This window comes from Pan paniscus, chromosome 2, assembly GCF_029289425.2.
Source record: "Pan paniscus chromosome 2, NHGRI_mPanPan1-v2.0_pri, whole genome shotgun sequence".
NCBI classification, from domain to species: domain Eukaryota; kingdom Metazoa; phylum Chordata; class Mammalia; order Primates; family Hominidae; genus Pan; species Pan paniscus.
This window is the reverse complement of record NC_085926.1, coordinates 14,174,290-14,195,025: the sequence shown is the minus strand read 5'-3', so window position 1 is coordinate 14,195,025 and position 20,736 is coordinate 14,174,290. Positions and strand designations below refer to the sequence as shown.

The 20,736-nt window shown below is 46.1% G+C and overlaps 1 protein-coding gene across 4 annotated transcripts in view; it reads right to left on the bottom strand.

Annotated features, from left to right (window-relative positions):
* Positions 1–20,736, bottom strand: part of LSM3 (LSM3 homolog, U6 small nuclear RNA and mRNA degradation associated) — a 68,865-nt gene that overhangs the window by 30,168 nt on the left and 17,961 nt on the right. The window contains exon 4 of one of the 4 annotated variants that reach the window (XM_034955872.3): positions 4,453–7,987. The exons of 2 other annotated variants lie outside the window; for them this stretch is intronic. In XM_034955872.3, coding sequence (XP_034811763.2) covers positions 7,934–7,987 — 54 coding nt within the window. In that variant the 3' untranslated portion in view covers positions 4,453–7,933. Of the gene's footprint in view, positions 1–4,452; positions 7,988–19,420; positions 19,733–20,736 lie in introns of those variants that run through there. One more of the 4 variants, XM_003826232.5, reaches the window with a different exon arrangement.

Here is a 20,736-nt window from a genome sequence, read left to right as displayed (position 1 = left end):
TAGCAAAGAGCCAGCAAGCAGCTTCTGCTGATGCCTTCCTTGGAAAAACCTGTCTGTTCTGTGGCCATGTGCCCATTTTCATACAGCTTTTGCCATGCACTGGGTCCCTTGGTGTAAGAAGAGGTGATACGGAATCCTAGGAAGGTAAATCAGATCCTTTGTGAGTTCTCAGACGGTGGTGCTAGTCAATGCACTGTTGGTGGGAAAGTCAACGAGGAGAAGCGGGGCCAAACGGCCTGAACTGTGAAGGCCTGAAGGGATAAGGCCAGGTGTCAACAGCGCATATTTCAAAAAAAGAAGTTCGAACTCAAGAAAATTTTCCCGGCCGCACACTGTGGCTCACGCTCGTAATCCCAGCACTTTGGGAGGCCGAGGCGGGGGGATCACGAGGTCAGGAGATCGAGACTCATCCCGGCTAACACGGTGAAACCCCGTCTCTACTAAAAAAATTTTCAAAAAATTAGCCGGGGGTGGCGGCAGGCCCCTGTAGTCCCAGCTACTCGCGAGGCTGAGGCAGGAGAATGGTGTGAACCGGGGAGGCAGAGATTGCAGTGAGCCGAGATCGAGCCACTGCACTCCAGCCTGGGCAACAGAGCGAGAGTCCATCTCAAAAAAAAAAAAGAAAAGAAAAGAAAAAGAAAGAAAGGAAGGAAGGAAGGAAGAAAGAAAGAAAGAAAGAAAGAAAGTGAAAAAAAAGAAAAAAAAATTTCCTGAGATGTCCTAGGCCATACAAGCACTTTTGGGCTGGGGCCCCTGGAAAAACAACATGACTTTCCACCTCTGTTAAAAGCCAAAGCCTCTGTTTTCCGTGCAGGATCGTGATCAGTTTACATACATTGTCTCTATTGATTCTTTCAGCAACTCTTTGGGATACACGTCCTCATTGTGCAAATAGGAGAATTCTTTCCTGTAAAGCTAAGTAACTAGCGTGTGATCGCAGGGCTGAGAGGTGGAGGTGTCTGTGAACAGGGCTGCTGCTTTCCGTGATCCATGCTCTTTCTGCAATGAAGTTTGGCCGATACACGGCAAGTCGGCCACCACTGACTGCTCCGGGGCTCCTGGCAGACATTATTAATCAATCACAGCTTCTTTTCCCTCCGAGTCTGGACTTAGCTTTACCATCCTCTGCAAAACAGCCCTCGGGCAGCCACTATTAACCATAACTGGCACATCAGATGAAAAATCCTCTGCCATCCCAGGATCACACACGAGTCTGTCTCCCTCTATCTGAATCTGCCTTTAAGCCAACAGAAGAGTCCAAGTCAATGCAAAAGACCGCTGTAGAGGATGTAGCCATTTCTTGCCAGAGGCCTAAATGAGGTGTGGTTTTGAGAGCCCGGGGAACAGTGGGCCAGTTGAAGACGAACGGACAAGTCAGGAAACTGAAAGAAGGCAGGAGACCAGGGTCCCAGCCTCCTGTCTGCTTCATCACCAGAACCGGCCAATCAGTGCCAGTAATTGGAAGGGGCACATGACCTGGGCTGGGCCAACCATAATGAATCCTGGGGCTTTGGTTGGCGTTTCGGGAATGAGGTGGGTGACTGAGCTGCAGAATGTCCACTAGGGGCTGCTGCGCCATCCTGTCACCACGAGGGGAATGAGGGGAGCATCTGACTGAGAATGGAGTCAATAGCAGGGTGAGCAAAGCCAAGGGACGGAGCAAGACCGATTCTTGGTGGCATAGCCTGCGCTCCTGAATGCAGCCACGTCTACAGTCAGCTCCCGCTGCTCTTTTTTTTTTCTTAAGCCAGTTTGAGGTTTTATTTTGTTGTTGTTAATTGCTAATGAAAAAGTCCTTGATACTGTCATCTATTTGTCCTCCCATAACTGTTCTTTGCCTTAATTTTCATTAAAAATTATGCCCTTGGCCCAGTGCAGTGGCTCACACCTGTAATCCCAGCACTTTGGGATGCTGAGGAGGGAGGATTGTTTTTGAGGCCAGGGGTTTGAGACCAGCTTGGGCAACATAGTGAGGCCTGTCTCTACAAAAAGTACACACACACAGACACACACACACACACACACACAATTAGCCAGGTGTGGTGGTACACATCTGTAGGCCCAGCTGCTTGGGATGCTGAAACTGGAGGATTGCTCAAGCTCAGGAGGTCAAGGTTGCAGTGAGCCATCATTATGTTGTTGCATTCCAGCCTGGGTGACAGAGCCAGACCCTGTCTCAAGAAAATAAAAAAATGCCCTTCATCATTGTGGACTGAGCATCTCTCCCTTATCTTTACCCAAATTATTACCCCCTTCTCTGCTCTTCCTGCTGCATGCCAGCCTAAAGGACCTCCTGGGCTACCTGCTCCAGCCACCCCCACCGCCACTTCAGGTTTATGACAGGAAGCCACCAGGTGAGCCTCTCAGTGTCTTTTAGAAAACCTCCTTCTATGTCAGGAACTTTGTATTTATTACCCCATGTTCCCTATGAAGAAATCATGGCATAAGCTCCTCTGAGAGAGCAGTGCCAGGAAAATGTAGGTGCCATTATTATCCCATTTTCACAGTGGGAAGCTGGGGCCCTGAGAGATTACGTTTTTTGTCTAAGGTCATGAAGTTGTTCTGTGGGGCCAGGATTTAAACCCAGAGTTTCACCATTGCAGTATCCTGTCCCATTCGGTGAGGGGCCACCATCGCTGTAGTCAAGCAACCACTCCAGCGGGCTGACGTGTGATGGCCTTTTTGTCGCTGACCACCCGCCCTTCCCGCCTTCCCATCTTCCATCTACCCCAAATCTTCTTTATAAGGAGTCATCTACAGCTGGAGAAGAGGGAGGGTGGCCATGTTCAGCCCCTGTGCTCTCAAATGCAGGCGTGAAAACAGTCACCTGGGATGACTTGAAGTGAACTTGCTCCACAGTTATCTTTTTCAGCACACTTGGCTTCAGAATCAGCAAAACCTGGTGCAATAAAACCTGGGTCAATCTGCACTTTACTATCCTGCTATCTCTGTTAACAACCATTTGACAGTCCTACCTGGGAGGTGTGGCTGAGAGGAATCGTGAACCTGGAGTTAAGACATATATCCCAGGCCTGGCCTATGGACAACTTCTGGCCGCTTTTTCTCTTTCCTCCGCTGATCATCACTTTCTACATCTGTAAAATTGGGAGGTGGAGAGGTGGGGTCTGATAAGAGTTTTATTTCCCAAAGAATTTTCCATAAATTGAAAAAGAAAGAAAACATAGAAGGCTTCCCCCTCCTGGGCCAGTAATTTTGGGAATACGGTGTAGAACAAAGTTAAACAAAAGTATATTTCCTACAGGACTTCTTGGAAACCTCAGTCTGCCCTTACGCGTTGTGGGTCCTAACAGGGAGGTAGACCACGTAGCACTTCCCACACTTCCGCAACAAAGGAAACCTTCCTGGGTACAGTATCCTGTGGCTGTGTGGTGTGAAAAAGACTTTGGGAAAAGTTAGATGTGGTCATCTGTAGGATCCCTTTCAGCTCTGAGAAGTTAAAACTCAAAGTGCATTATTTTGACTTAGGGCTCTGTGAGATGCTGAACTATATGTCCTGAATGATGAACAACCACAAAAATCATGGTCAGTAAAGTTAGATGAAGTTCACTTGTAATTGTAGAATTGTAGTTGCTGTGTGGCATGGATGGTAATGACCCAACAAACAGGCCTTGGGCCTTGCTGGGCAACAGGGGGCTATGCAGTAAGCCATCCTCGCAATTCCTTTTTTGGAAATCTGAGGATATATAGATGACCCTTTCCACACCCCCAAAGCCTAGGTTGAATATAAAGTCAGAAACTCATGGCTTAAGGAAGGTGCCTTAGAGACTCTGTGTTGCAAAATGAAAAAGGCTTTGAACTTTTGGAGAAGGACCAGACACAGAAAAACCAAGGTCTGTTGCTGTCCGTGTTGTCTGCAGGAAAGACAAAAAGCAAAATGAGCTAACAAGCATCTTTGTGAATCCTCCTGAGGAAGAAATCAGTTCCACAGCAGCCCTGATTACTAATTATAAAAATGTGCATAATGTCATTGACACTCTACTTGGGGAGTTTTCTTTATTGCTTTATTTTGGTGAGTACAGAAAGTACCCATAGAAGAGAAATTAATGGATTCACTCTTGACTGAAGTCCTCCAAGTCAATTTTCACTCAAAATTGAATTTTCCCATGAGAGTTCCCAGGAAGCAGAGGGGTATAGGGCAAAGAGTGTGGCTTTGGAGTCAGACATTTATTCAACAAATGTGTATTTCAGTGGCCACTATGTGCCAACCACTGAGAATACAGCAGCAAACAAGAGTCAGAAATCCCAGCTGGGTGCAGTGGCTTACGCCAGTAATCTCAGCACTTTGGGAGGCTGAGGTGGGAGGATCACTTGAGTCCAGGAGTTCAAGGCCAGGCTGGGCAACATAGTGAGCTCCCATCTCTACAAAAAATTTTAAAAATTAACCAGGTGTGTTGGTTCATACCTGTAGTCCTAGCTACTTGGGAGGTTGAGGCTGAGGTGTGAAGCTTGCTTAAGCCCAGGAGTTTGAGGCTACACTGAGCTGTGGTTGTGCCACTGCACTTTAGCCTGGGCCACAGAGCTAGACCTTGTCTAAAATTTTTTTTTTTTAAAGTCTCTATCCTAATAGAGCTGCCACCCTGGCTCTGTTGCTCATCAGCTGTGTGAGCTTAGACAAGTCACTTGATCTCTCTGAGCCTTAGCTCATTACAGCATGGTCACAGGATTGTTGGGAAAGCTAAATGTCAGATCTTATTTGTAGCATGTCTGGCCCAGGGACTGGCACATAACCAGCCTTCTAGAAATAGTAGTCGGAATTCCGACTCTTGTAGCCAGAGGAGGAAAAGGGAGTTTAGATGGTTTCAGAGGGCTTCTCTCCAAAGGCTGAGCCTTTAAGGGAGGTATAGGATGAGCAGGGGCATCTGAGAACAACAGTATACCTCCATGAATAAAGCCTCGCTTTTGCTCTCTGCACCTCACCTGACCCTCCACTCTCTCCCAGGTTCACCAGCATAGACAGGTGCTGGGCTGCTGACCCCTACGCCCCAGGCCCGTCCAGTTGTCTGTGTTTTCACACAGAGCCAGCTTCCGAGTCACAAGGTCAACCCCACCTGCCCTGGCCTCCTGGGTCCCCTCCAAGGTTGCAGACATGCCTCCATCCCAGCCTGGGGCAGGCATCCCTGCCAGGCACACAGAGGCCATCAGGGGGCAGGTGGGACAGATCAGTTCCCACTATACCCAAGAGCAGCTCAGTCATATCCCTGGGAGGCTGAAGATAGGGGCTCTGTGCTTGGCCTGCCACTCTCTTGCCTCCTGCCGTGAGCTGCTTACCTATGCCCTCTGAGTCCAGTTCTCCCTCTGTAGACAAAAGGGGTTTGATCAGACCACCCTATGGTCAGTCCCCCAGCTTCATCATTCTGCAAGGTCCAACTGCTCCTCACACAAAACGCCTGGCAGAAATTTGGAACCAGTCAAACCTCAGTTTGCTCAGTGTTATCTCCACTGTATGAGCTCAGTTTTTCTGTCTGCAAAAGAGTGGGGTTTATAATCCCCACTTTTAAATCAAGACTATTGACACACTGGAAGGAACATGGGTCTTGAGTCGGATAGGCTTGAGTGTGAATACTGGCTCTGCCATTTGCAAGGCAACTCACTTACTCTCTCTAGTGAAACTGAAGCCTCAGTTTCTTCATCTGCAAAATAGGCCTGTAGTATCTCCCTTGAAGAATTGTTGAGGTAAATGAAGCAAGCTATGCATCACACCTGCACATAGCAGAGGATTAAGGCTGGGGAGCTGTGATTATTGTGGTTGTAATTTACTCTAAAATGAGGGCCTGGCTAAGCTGATACCATCGCAATTTCTACTGCTGTGCTCACCCTCTCTGGGTTTTTGGTGCTGGGGTTCCTCCAGTCTCTCCTCAGTAACAGAGCTTCCTGTGGCTGAAAGCTACATCCAGAGGGATTCCGGGGGCTCCCAGGATTCCTTTCAGGCTACAGAGTCCATGGTCCATGCAACCCTTCCTGTTGAAAGTTATATTCTCAAATACATATGATGTGTCCTCAAACATATAATAGCCTCCCTCCCTGTTCTCCTGGCTCGTGTGCTGTAGCAGACATAAATCCCTTCTGTGTGTCATTCCAGTCTCACGTTTTCTCACCCCACAGAGCCCTTTGTCCCTGCGCACTGCTGCACAGCTTGGATTGTCTATTCAGAAGAGGATGTGGCACCAAAAGGGACTAGAATCTCTGAATCTTAAGGTTGGAGGAAAATGAGTGGTACTTAGTTGAACCCCTCTTCTGATTGAACTTTCTCTACCCCACCTTTTGACGAGGGTTTATTCACTCTATTCTTACTTTCAAGGAAGGGGAACTCACTAAAGAGAAAGGTGGGGCATGTCATCACCCACATAGTTGCCAGTTAGCTGACTGGCTTTCTTGGAAAAATGACATTCAACAGCGACAGAAAAGCTTCTATCATGGGCAAGCCATCTGGGAATAATAGCTCCAAAGAACAATACTGTTTTCTTGTCCACCCCCTCCTCAACTCTGCACTTTGTGGTCACAAAAAAATGAAGATATGACATTTTTTTCTCTAGAATAACACAACTTTGTTAATGTGTCTCTTTTATTCACCCACCCACTAAACATTCCCATAAGGAATCTACTTCATATGCCCACAGAGAATGCATTTCAATTCCCAACATAATGAGCCAGCTTCCAGGAGGAGGAGGAGAAGCATTTAGAGGCACAGATAAATCATACCCTCCGCCAAATACCCTTTTCCACCTTCCAACGGGGAGCTCAGAGCCATCCTAGGATGTGACTCAGTGGGGAACATTGTTTTCATTGTGCAGCTTCAGAAACTGAGGCACAGAGAGGTGAAGGTCACCCAAAAAATGTGAGACGTGAGCATGCACTAAATCCCAGGAATCTAAGACCTCCCAGCATAGTAATCCAGCCCCTAGGATAAATGTTTGTCTTGCTAGCCAGGGAAATTTACTGTGGCCTTTACAGAAGGCTTCTTCAGGCTCAAGATTATAAACAGGGAAACAGGACCTGGCAATTAGTTGAGTGATTCACTGGCAGAGAAAGCTTTCAAGTAGGGAAAGGATCAGTGAGGTGAAAAAAAAAAAAAAAAAAAAAAGAAACATCTTTTAAGAAGTTGTAGCCCCCCACCCCAACTCCTTTACATTGTTTTAATTCTTCATGCTCAGTGTCTTCATTAAACATTTTTGAAGTGGGTTTTTATTTTGTTACTTTGATTTACTTCTTCTGTCAAGGTTATTTGATCTCATCTCCAACTTAGATTACTTCTAAGGTTGAATTGAACACAATATTTGCCCAGTGAAACAGACAGCCTTCTTGCTTATGGGAAGTATAAGCTTATGGTCCATGCAACCTTTCTTGTTGAAAGTTATATTCTCAAATACACATGATGTGTCCTCAAACATACAATACCCTCCTTCCCCCTTCTCCAGGCTCGTGTGTTGTAGCAGACATAAATCCTTCCTGTGCGTCATTCCAATCTCACATTTTCTCACCCCACAGAGCCCTTTGTCTCCTCCAAGAGGCCATGAAATAATAAAAAACAGATAAATGAAATAAATAGTAAATGATAAAAAAATTAATAATTTAAAATACAGATAAATAATAAATGACTGAGAGGCCATGGAATCATAAAAAACACAACTGGAAATGGCTGAGATACAGCGTGTTCTGTTTTGCTGCGGTGTTGAGGCCATGGACACAGGTGGGCGTGACAGCTCCGAGGGAGCCACCTGAGGAGTGGCCAACTCAGCAGCTTCTCTCCTTTACGCCCCTTGTTACCAGCAGTGGAGACAGCATGGGCTTCCCAGCTCTGCCATGTCCTTGCTGCATAACTTCAGCAAGTTGGGCAAGCTTTCTGAGTCTCGGTTTTCTCAGCCAGTCCTGCTCACCAGCAGGCTCCGTGGTGGTGGGGCTGTGCCCCTGGTGCTCAGCACTGTCTTCTTAAGCGCCTAGCAGGTGACAGGCATTCGGCACGTTTCTGCTACATGAAGGAACAGAATAAGAATACTCTTACTGCTGTTGCTGGATCATGGTGAGGATTAAATGAGAAACTGTAAATAAAAGCCTAGAGTGTTTTAGATGTGCATGACACAGTAGCTCTTCCATTGCCAGATGCCTTCCTTCAGTGTCAGCATGGGGAAAGAATCCAGATGTTGCACCGAATCCAGATGAAGCCCCTTGTTCTGCAGATGAGCAAACGGAGCCTCAGATCTGTAGATCTGTTCATTTGTGCATTCATTCATTTCACATAGAGGGGACTATCAAGACAGAGTCTCCATGCTTATGAAGCTTACCTTCTAGTGGGAGGAGACAGTAAATGAGTAGACAAATATATAAACAAGAATAGTGTCACATACTAACAAAGTGCTATGGTGAGCAAGAACACAGGGGAGTGTAATGGAGGAGGGCTGGGAATGGGGGGGTACACTGGTTGGGGGACTAGGTGTGGCCTCCCTGTAGAGGAGGCATAGGATGTAAAAGTGGACCTGAATGACCAGAGGGAGAGAGTCATACCAAACTCAGGAGCAAGAGTGTTCTAGAACACTGCCTTTTGGGTGTTTGCTCTCATTGGTCTTTTTTGCAGGAAGAGGGGACATGACTTTTATTTTGACATAATTTCAGACGTAGAGAAAAATTCCAAGCATAGTACAAGGAAATCTCGTCTTCTCAATCCACTAATTGTTTACGTTTTGCCTCATTCTCTGTCCTCTCTCTCCAAGTATACAATATACACATCACACATACACACACTTTTTGCAGAACTATTTGAGAGTGCACAGTGCGAACATACTGCCCTTTCACCCTATACTTCAGTGTGTACTTCCTAAGAATAAGAACATTCGCTTATATAACCACAGTCCATATCTAATCTACAATGCATGGTTAAATGGTATCAGTTGCTCCAACAATAACCTTTTTAAATTGCACATATTTTTCCAGGCCAAGGGTCACATATTACACTGAGTCCTCATGTTTCGTTAGTTTTCTTTAGTCTGGAACAGTTCCTTAGCCATGCTTTGTCTTTCTTGACCCTGACATTTTTTTAAAGAGTGCAGGCCAGTTATTCTGTGGGACGTCCTGTCATTTGGGTTTGCTGATATTTCCTGAGGATTACTTTCAGGTGACACCGTTGTGGCAGGAACACCACAGAAGTGATGTTGTGTCCCCCTCAGTGCATCACAGCAGGAGGCACGTGGCGCTGTTTGTCCCTACGTTGGGGACATTAACGTTGGTTGATTGGTTTAGGTGGTCTCCTCCGGGTTTCTCCACTAAAAAATTGCCTTTCCCCCCTTTTTAATGAATGAGTAATTTGTGGGGAGGCACTTTTAGAATGTAAGTGCTCTGATCCTCACTAGTTTTAGCATACTTCATCTTCTACAACTTATTAGTTGCCACTGTACTGTAAGGAAGAGATTTTCCTTCGCCCCATTTACTTTATTTATTTATTTTTATTTTTATTTTTTTGACACAGTATCTTGCTCTGTCATCCAAGTTGGAGGGCAGTGGTGCAATCACAGTACCCTGCAGCCTTGACCTCCTGGACTCAAGGTATCCTCCCACCTCAGCCTCCTGAGTAGCTGGGACTACAAGCACACGACCAAGCCCAGCTAATTTTTTGATTTTTTTGTAGAGACACTATCACACTATGTTGCCCAGGCTGGTCTCAAACTCCTGGGCTCAAGTGATCCTCCAGCTTCAGTCTCCCAAAGTACTGGGATTTCAGGCGTGAGCCGCCATGCCTGGCCCTACCCATTTATTTATATAATCATGTATTTCTTTACATAACTATGAACTCATGGCTTTTTATTTTATTCACTAGGTTATAATCCACTGCTATCAGACCATCTCAGATTTGATCAATGAGAGCCCTTCAGACTGGGTTCTGTGTCTTTTTACACAGCCCCACCATTCTTCAGGTATTTCCTTGCCTTCCGGCACAATAAGATGTTTTGGGCTCATCTGGTATGTTCCCTGCCCCAGCCCTGGAATCAGCCCTTTCTCCAATAAGCCTGGTTCTTTTGGTGTTAAAAGATATTTAGAATCCAAGATCTGGGGGCTGGGTGGGCTCCTGCCACCAGGTGTGTTACCACTTCCAGGACCTCTCTGGGGACAGAGCTAGAAAGCTTCTTGAACTCTGATGTGCATATGAATGACTAGGAATATTGGTGAAGTGCAGATCCTCATTCACTGGGTCAGATCTGCCCACAGGGGTGCATTGGAGACTCTGCCTGTCTCACAAGCTTCCAGGGCGTGCAGATGATACTGGTCCACAAGGCTCATCTTGAGCACCAAGGATGTAGGACAGTGGTTCTCAAAAGTTGGTGTGCATGGGAGTCACCTGGAGGGCTTGGTAAAATACATATTCCTGGGCTCTACTTCCAAAGTTTCCAATTCAATAACCTTGGGCTAGGACCTGAGAATCTGCATTTCTAACAAGTTCCCAGGTGATGCTGTTCTTGCTGATCTGAGACCGCACCTTGGGAACCACAAGATCTAGGACACTGGTTCCTAAAAGTGACTACACATTGGAATTCTTGAGGAGGTTTTATTTCCGTTTTTGTTTTAAAAATGGATCTTTAAGACCCCAGAGATAATTTAACTGGTGTAAGATGTGGCCTGGGCATTGAGAGTTTGATGACCTCCATGAGTGGTTCTGTTGCCCAACATGATTTGAAAAGATTGTTCTAGGAAGAGGTAGGAGCAAATGCAAAGGCCTTTAAGAAGAAATGAGCTCGATATTTTCAAGGAATGGCAAGGAGGCCAGTGTGGCTGGACAGGAGTTGAGGCCAGAGAAACCAGGGCGGATTGAATCAGGAGGCAGTGACAGGGTCAGGATTGCGGTTGTTACTCTGGTGAGACAGGCAGCCACCAGAGGGCTTTACATAGGGTGATGCGATCTGAAGGCCTTCACCAGGGCCTTCATCCAGCAGTTTCAAGGCCAGCTCTCCTCCTGTCAGTCAAGCGCTTTCTACCCAAAGCAGTTTGGCTTGTGATGAGTAAAGGATGAAATAGCTTCACAGCCTTCTCTAAGTGCTCCCCATACTTTAAATCTTGCCCATGGATTTTGTTCAGTTACTGTCCAAGGCTTTGAAACCCCTGAAGGGTAAGTTTAGGCACAATAATAAAGTATTACATCATGGGAGAAGGACTTGTGGATGAGGGACATTCAGGAGTGCTTTGCTTTAAGAAAACTTCACATATGTTGCACAACTGTGAATATACTTAACAGTACTGAAGTGCACACTTATGAAATGGTTAAGATGGTAAATTTTGTTATGCATTTTTTACTATAATCAAAAATAAAAATTAAAAAATATATAGTCACAATACTTTTACAAATATCTACTATACTTCACTAACACGAAAGTGACAGGAAAAAAATAACGCTGATAGTATAAAGAAGCTAAAATGTAAGTTGATCAATTGATGCACATCATTTACATGTTGAACAATTCTCAAAGATGTCAAGGGGCAGGAATGATCCTTCAAGGAAAAGTAACTTAGACCAAGAGAATTTTAAAGCTTCAGGAAAGGCTGATATCCATCATGTATATGAAGACAAGCCTGCTAAGCACTGAATTCTCCAATTTGTTCATTTTTCCTTGTTCCTCAGGAAAGTCAGCGTGGGTATTTCATTACCATATGGAAAACTATGTTGTGCCATTAAGAATAATAAAGAATTTGGCAGGGCGCGGTGGCTCATGCCTGTAATCCCAGCACTTTGGGAGGCTGAGGTGGGCGGATCACCTGAGGTCAGGAGTTCGAGACCAGCCTGGCCAACATGGAGAAACCCCATCTCTACTAAAAATACAAAAATTGCCAGGCGCGGTGGCTCACGCCTGTAATCCCAGCACTTTGGGAGGCTGAGGCGGGCGGATCACGAGGTCAGGAGTTTGAGACCAGCCTGGCCAGCATGGTGAAATCCCATCTCTACTAAAAATACAAAAAAAAAAAATTAGCTGGGCCTGGTGGCACTCACCTGTAGTCCCAGCTACTTGGGAGGCTGAGGCAGGAGAATTGTTTGAACCTGGCAGGCGGAGGTTGCAGTGAGCCAAGATTAGGCCACTGCACTCCAGCCTGGGCGAGAGAGTGAGACTCTGTCTCAAAAAAACAAACAAAAAAAAACCCCCAAAAAACCCCCCAAAAACAAAAATTAGCCGGGTGTGATGGCAGGTGCCTGTAATCCCAGCTACTTGGGAGGCTGAGACAGGAGAATGGCTTGAACCCGGGAGGCGGAGGTTGCAGCAGTGAGCCGAGATCGCGCCATTGCACTCCAGCCTGGGGGATATGAGGGAGACTTCATTTCAAAATAATAATAATAATAATAATAATAATAATAAAGAATTTAAGCCAAGCCTTAAAAAAAGAAAGAATGTATAAAACTATGAGCTTGGGAAATGGAAAAAGTTGGGGACAACTATTCACTTTAACAAAATAATTCTTTCTGTGAGGCTTTGCGCCTGGTTTCATCTATGAAATAGTGTTCTTCTAGAGCACAAAAAGCACTCGACACAGTGTTGCAGAAACATGACAAGCCTAGAAGAGGCCGGCTAGAGGCCTTCTGCAATGCCAGGTCCAATGGTGTGATAATAGCTTGGAGATTTTGCTTATCTGCTTTATCTCCCAAAGGGCATTGCACAATATCAGTGTGCTTGGATTGGACAGGATTCCAGTGACACGGTTCATGTTCTATTTTGATTCTGGCAGTTGGTAACCTTTCTTCTAGGAAAGGGGAAATAAAACACCCCATTGGTGATATTCCGTTGTTCTGAGCATACGAGGGTGGTAAGGCTGCTGGGGGCAACTGACCAGAGGCAGGTGTGGTCCCTGGGTCATTTTTAGCCACACTCCCAGGCCCTGATATCTGGCAGGGAGGTCTGTAACCAGCTCTGTCAACCTGCCATGAGGATGACCTGCCCTTTCCCTTGGTTATTCAAGTCCCAGGTTTTTCCTGAGCGGAAGCTGACAGTGATGTCATTTTCTCGTGATATTGGCGGGGTGACCTTGTTCATGGAGCTGGTTTCATCCATTTCTCTTCTACCTTGAAGCTGAACTGAGAAAAACATTGCTGAGAACCACAGAGAGGGAGGGCAGAGGACGCTGCAAAGGGGAGACTCCCCTGTTCCCTCATCTGATTCCCAAACCCTTATCATGACCAGCTGTTAGCCATCCCAGTTTCTAGCAGAACTCAGCCTGGAAAAGTCATACAGGAAAAACAATGCAAGGAGAGATCGATGAAAAAATTTTTTAAAAATGTTGTAGTAGACTCAGCAAGGCAGAAACTATGGATTCGTGAAGAACAGCTTGGATCCTTGCTATAAAGACAGATAAATATTTACAGGTGGTCTTTTCAGAAAGGCATTCAGGAGGAGACAAGAAGCATCTTGTTTAGAGCTGCTGGCCCAATTAAGGGAATCAAAGATGTCCTGAGCTCCGACTCCATGGCAGGACCTGAGCTCCATCCTTGATGGACATCTTTTCATCCTCAGCCCTTCTTCCTGAGGTGGGCACTGTCACTATCCCCATTTACAGAGGAGGAAACTAAGGGTCAGAGAGTTGGAGTCTGTTATTCAGCTGGGAAGCAGCAGTGCTAGGGTTCACATGCATGGCTTTTTCACTCCAAATCTGTAGGCTTTTCCTAGCACACACCAATGTCGGCTTTCAGATACTGCTACCAAGAACTCCAAACCTAGGCTCTTTTAATCAATAGCAGAGTGATCGAGTCCTTTTCCTGAAACTCACATTGTTCAAGCTCAAAGGACACTGTATAGATGAGGACTCCAAGGCTAAGAGCAGGAAAAGGGATCTGCTCAACAGGATGGCAGAATCTGGCCTCAGGCCGCAAAGAAAGCTCTGTCCACCCATTATTCAGCCACGTGCACAGAGCCAGTGCAGCAAAACCCAACTCACCTAGAGTGCGGCTTTGTTGGTGATCTCAGTTCAGCAGGATATGGGCACCACGGGAATGGTATTTTCCCTTACAACTTTCTCCCTGGGGCCTACATATTATGTAGCTATTGTAGGGTTGGAGTTCCACAAACTGGATTTCAGAGCTCGCTGGCCAGTATTAGCTCATGTTGATTGCAAAGCAAGGACTGAAGTGGAAAAGCAAAAGAGCACAGCACCACCTGGTGTTGGCAACTAAGACATGCAGGTTAAGGAGTAAAAACAACTCCCTACATTTCCCTTCGTGTGAGGAATGGAAGCCCAGAATGGGCGAGGAGCTCGCCAAAAGTCACAGAGCACACGGTGATCGAGCTGAGTCTGACGGGTGTGATTTCCAACTCTGTGCTCCTCCCACGAGGCCTAGCCAAGGGAAGGAAAGCACAGTCTTCCCCTTCCTGAATACCAGCTTGCGCAGGGTCCCCATAGCACCCGCGAACTCAGAAGACCCTTTCCTTCGAAAAGGGAAAGGATGGTGAAATGCTGGCCTGTGATCGGAAGGAGGAGACCGTGTAGCTGCAGGAGCAGCACATTGCACGGGTCCAGAGGCTACAGCATGAGCGGCACCACTGGAGCTGGGGCACACAGTGGCCCTTATTTAGGCTTTAGAACTAGATTAGCCTGGACTCGCGGTGGCCTCAGGCAAGTCTATTTCACTGTCTTGGGCTCTTCATCCCCTTCTGTGAAACGAAGGTGCTGAATGATGCCTGGACTTCCGAGGTCTCAGACTTTTGGCTCACTCTTCCCATGCCGACTGGCCTCCCTGCCGACCCTCCACCAGGAAAAGCCTCATCTCAGAGCCTCTGCGCGGCCTCCAGTTTCTGGAAGAATGCTGTTTTGCCAAATCCCCTTGGGGCCTGTTCCCTCCTGCTATTCAGATGTCCGCTCAAATGTTCTCTGCTGAGACAGACCTCGTCTGAGCACTGTTCCCCCTCACCCCCCACAACACCATGTCACCTCCCCACCCACTTCAGGTCCTTCCCAGCTCTTAGCATCGTGCACATAGTTGGTCTTGCTCAGGCCTCTGTGGACAGATCCTGGCACATAGCGGACATCTGAAAATAACTTTCAATGGAACAAATCAAGTTATTTCAAATTCACCATTCTCCTGAAAACTGGGGAGGAAAAGAGCAGGGACAGTTGGAATAAGCTGAAGGAGTGGCCTCCCAGTGCCCCTTCCACCTCTGTGCCTCTGACCCTGGTGTCAGTGATTTGGCAGTAACATCCCAGCACCACCCTAGCCTGCCTCTAGGGCCACTTTCCAGCCCTTACAACTGACCTTAGGACAGAAGCTGTTTGTCTAGCCGGTACGTGACACAGCAGGGACTCGCAGCCAGGTTTCTCTGACCCCGCTGCACTGCTAGACCCTGTATGTTCAGTTTTCCGCCTCACTAAGGGTCACTCTGGGGCTCGTGTCAACACTCAGAGCCCAGATCCCTGCAGCATTGCAGGTGGGTGGGATGAGCACCAAGAAAACATTCCTCTGGAGTAATCAATATCAGAAACTGCAATGGGGCATGCTGCCTCCACATCCAGGACATTTCTAGAAGCAGCCAAGAAAATAAGAACCTACATGCTCTGGTTTATTAAAATTGGGCAATGAATCTAAAAGGAATTTAAAGCATTTGGCCTTATCTTCCTCATTTCTTGGTATTAGTTTTCTATGTAAATTAATAACTAGTTAGGTATCTAGAGTTGGCAAATACTGACACTTTCAGGTAAATGGTAATGGGGAGGATGGCCACGAGGGTAAAAAACCGGGGAACACTGTCCAATTGTGGGAAGGAAACCACAAGTGTCTGGAAAACAACGTGCAAAGTTCACCTTCTTTCAAACTCCCATTTGAACCTTCCATCCACAGTGCTGATCACAAAGTCCTGTTGCACTAGTCTTCTTGTCATTTAAATATTCATTTAACATTTATTGAAGACAAATTCTTGGCCAGGCCCTCTGCCAGGGGTTGTGAATATGGTCTCTGCCTGTAAGCAGCAATTTGTCTCATGGGGCTTAGTGTTCTTCAGTCCACTCTGTTCAACTACCCTGCCCTCCCCAGAAGCTCTGAGGACCCCCTGATACCTACCCCCAGCTTAACAGCCCTCTTGTGTTGCAGATCTCCTACCTAGACCCCTCAAGAGGACTCGGGCTACCATCAGGCCCAGTCAGCCAACAAATCTGAGCTCCACCCATACTGATCCCCACACAGGTTGCTCCAGAACCTCCTGGATTCCAGAGCAATAGCTTAAAGTCATAGTGTCAGTCTGAGGTGTGTTCCAAGAAATTTGTTACTAATAGGAAAGTACCAAAGGGATTTATTTTTCTATAAGTTGGGGCAGACTAAAAGTTTTCCTGTGTAATAGGCATTGTGTCCAGCTCCATTTCCCCTTTCCTCTGGTTTCCTTCAGAGAACGACCCCTCCTTCTACACTCAGACCATACAGCTCAGGTGGGGATAACCTTGCTCTTAGTTCCAGAAATGGGCGTGTGACTGAGGCCTGGCCAATCAGAGCCCCACATTCTCATGGCCGTAAAAACCAGCCCACAGATGGGCACAGGGACCAAGCAAGGAGGATGAGACCACTTTAGCTGGAGGGCAGGTAGGCTGGAAGTCTGCATCCGCTACAGGGAAGAGCTTGCCCACGAATGAAATCCATGTAGTTCAGCAGAGCTGAGTGACAGAGAAACATCAACTGTGCTTCTTGATCTAGCCAGGATGACTCCTGGAACTTTTATTAATTTTCTACATTGAACACAGCTGAGCATCACTCACATCTGACATCTGTTCAAACAATAACATTTCTCCCCTCCTGGCAGCAGGCTAAAAGCAATATGGGTAATAGCTAAGTATTATTTGAGACAGGGTCTTGTTATGTTGCCCAGGCTGATCTCGAACTCCTGGGCTCAAGTAATCCTCTCGCCTCAGTCTCCTTAGTGGTTGAGTTTACAGGTGTGCGTCACCGCACCCACTTTAGCTGATTAAATAAAAGGGTGTGTGAAACCACTTTCTGCCTCTTGGTGTGAAGAGGGATAGTACTCTAGTTTGGGCAAATCTTCAAAAATCACTATTTGAAATTTGAAAATCGTCCATTTGCAGCTAATGATTAAGTTTAACTTGGGATACTCAAGTTACTTTTCATTTTGGGCACATTTCATCTCAAAGATGTGGTCCCGTATTTTGTCCATTTTTCTTTGTGGGAGGCAATGGCAATTCATATCGGCCTCTTATAAAACAACCAAGACCGGGATCCAGGCATGATACTTGCTGAAGAGGCTTCCCTTAGGCTAATCTGACACCTCATTGCAGAAACCACCAGTCACCAGCTCCACTGACCACCGGCCATCCAGCTGGCTGGAGCTGAGTGCTCTGCAGACTCAGAAGTCCAAGGCGTGGCTCCCAGGGGCCCTCACACCATAACCCCTCAGTGGACAGCACCCCTGCAGAGGAAACCTCAGTGTGGACCATGGCAGGGCCCTGCTTGAGCTGTCTCTGTTGTGGATTGAGTCCCAGCTCCAAAAGGACTCACACATTGCCTCCCCTCCCTCCATTTCCTAACACATAGGTGGCTATTCTGCAGTTAACCTTTTATTGTCCCTCCCCTTGTATCTTAGCAGCTGGGAAATGAAGTAGGTTGGTATGTTTTAGTTGTGTGTGCATATGAGAGTAAGTGTCAGATATTAAGGTTCATGGGTTTTAGAAATGTGTATAATCAAGTCCTCGCAGCCAAAAGTTTTAGTGTAAACTATCAGTTCCAGGAGAAAAAGGAGAAAGATAACTAAGAATGAAGAGAAGCAAGTGTCCAGGAATTCAGCGTGACTATCAGAAACCACTAAAAATGAATGCAGTGCTGGGGAGAACTGCAGACTGGCAGAGCGAGGCCAGATGGCCTGTCACCCCACGCCTTAGTGAACACCAGGAGCCAACAGACTGCCCAGAGCCAGGGCCTTGGCACCACACCCACACCACAGGCTCACACAGGTAGGAGGCAGGCAGGTTCAATCTTGCTGCCACGTACTAATGACCACAGGTGGCTTGAGGTCTTTGAGGTTGTTTCTTCTAACATTCTGCAGGAGGGAGTTCATTTTTCAATACTGAATGGGCTGCTGTAAACAGGTTATCTCCTGGGACCACTACAGCTTAAGGACAAAGCGTGGGGATGGCACAAGTGAAGGGAGGGTGTCTCTCCTGCCTCCTCACCTAAGATGAAGCCTCCATCAGCTCACCCACACTTGTTTTTCTCTTCTCCATGAACTTGCAGGGGCATGTACCATTAGTAAGGAAAATAAAACCTTTTAAATATGTTTACTGAAAGCATCTTTCTTGCACAAGGCTTAAAGTACTGTGCATTTGTGAGCATATCGTGCTTGATAATGAACACGCACACACATTCAGCTCATTTACAGACAAACCATCCACAAGCTGGATTTTCTACATTTCAAAATGGAATGACCATAGCGGAGGATGTCAGGTTCTAAGCCCTGTCTTGATAAAGTTTGAGAGATTGTAACACGCTTTTACTTTCCTCTTTAGGTTTTAAGCATTATGTGCTGACTGAAGCTAGAAATAAAAATAGCTTTGCTTTCAGCCAATTTCTGCTTTACTGTGTCACTGAGATATGTTGTTTGAGACCCCTCATCATTAATGGCCAATGATCCAAGAGTGGAAAAATGGTTTGAGTCATAATTATAAACAGGTTATGATCAAGCTGAACGTCTGACCTTAGAATTAAATCAGGCCAGAGAAAAGAGAAATCATGCTTTGCTCTGTCTTCTATTGCAGGGTTAATGTTTACAATGTCCCTCTGCCCCTTTCTCCCATATTTGGGTGCTCTTCCCCATGCTCCTATGGCATCCTGCATGTGCATGATTCTATTAGCACTAATCTTACTGCCTGCAGTTGGTTTAAACATCTGCCTCCCCAGAAGACTTGAGGGCAGAAAACTTTTTTTTTTTTTTTTTTTTTTTTTTGACACAGAGTCTCGCTCTGTTGACCAGGTTGAAGTGCAATGGTGTGATCTTGGCTCACTGCAACCTCTGCCTCCTGGGTTCAAGCATCTACTGCCTCAGCCTCCTGAGTAGCTGGGATTACAAGTATGCGCCACCACGCCTGGCTAATTTTTATATTTTCAGTAGAGAAAGGGTTTCACCATGTTGGCCAGGCTGGTCTCAAACGCCTGACCTCAGGTGATCCACCCGCCTTGGCCTCCCAAAGTGCTGGGATTACAGGCATGAGCCACCATGTCTGGCCCAGAAAGCATTTTGATAAAACTCTGGTTCCCAGCACTCAAACCTGGTGCCTCAAACACAGTAGGTGCACTGCAAATGTGTGCTAAGTGAAGGTAAGACATGCTTACTTTAAATAATTCACAAGACAGAAGACCACACTTAAAAAAATCTACGAGGAAACACCAATTTAAAGAAAAAAAAAATCAGTAAGTATCTGTGAGAATAATGGAGCAAAAGAAGTCCTGAAAGAGTTCTGCATCTTGGTGGTCATATTTATTGGAGAGCTTGAGAAAAATGAAAATACCATTTAGCTTAAGAAGTTGTGAGTTATCTGCAAATCAACTCATTTCAGGAGTGGAAGAATCCCCGGAATTATTTCTTAATATCAAAATGTATGCAGGTTTCTCTTGTGAATGTTTTGTACTTTTAGAGAGGCCACTGTACAAAGTCTCCCGTTTTCCATACAGGACAAATTCTTTGTTTCAGCCAACTCTCAGTGGAGGGGCAACCAGGACAACGCCATCTCCCCGGACAAAGAGCATTGGAATATTCCGTTTCGTTGACTAGAAGAGAAAAAAAACCAGAACATATTTGTACAACTGTGTATTACTGCTTATTGTTTGTGACAGAAATGTTAAAAAATGGATTCATCATGACACAAAAAAATTGGATTAAAAAACCTGATCACTTCCCTTGGTAGCACCAAGAACCAATCCATCAACTGCTTCCTTTCGACAATTGTGGCAGAGACTGGAGCTACCCATTAAAACTCACTCTTCTCCTCCTGGGCACACAGCTGGACTATGTTTCTTATTCTTCCTTGCAACCAGATGTAGCCATCGGATTGCTTTAACCAATGGCAAGTAAACAGAAATGACAGGACTATATCCAGACTGACCCAGAATGCCCCTCTGCAGTCGTTCCTCTAACACTAAATGAACTAAGATAATGGCGAGAGCTCAGGGGATGGCAGAGCCACTGATAGGTGAAGGCTGGGTCCTTGACTTGCCACCTGGAAGAAAGCTATTGTGCAGATCTAAACCCCACCAGGGCTGTCATATGGGCAAGAGATCAACTTCTACTTTGCTGATGTTACTTCTGGGTGCTACTGTGGTCACACATATGGAATGGATACCTTGAAGCATGAGCTTAGTGGTCAGGCCTTGGGCAGTAGAGAAACACATGAATGTTCGAAATCCTAATATTATGCCTTGGCAAAATATTAGATAAAACTTGGAATGTAGCCCAAGGGGCTCCTAAACTCACGAGCTCTGGGAGAAGAGGCTGGAAAAGCCAAATGTTAGTAGATGTTGCTGTTAGCCTAATGTATTTAGCAGGGCAGTAGAAGAAACAGAAAAGCTCAGGCAAGAACTAGTTGGTTTTCAAGCAGAGATGAAAAGAAACAGGATTCACAGGGTTAGAAAAGCCATCGGCTTTTAGACCCCAAGTTACAGAAATAAGTATGAAAAAAGGCTTTGAGAAACAAGGCCCAGCAAAATTTCCCAGGTAAACAAACTCAGCCCTGAGGCAAAGATCAGATTAAGGGTGTTGTCTTTCCACCTAAACT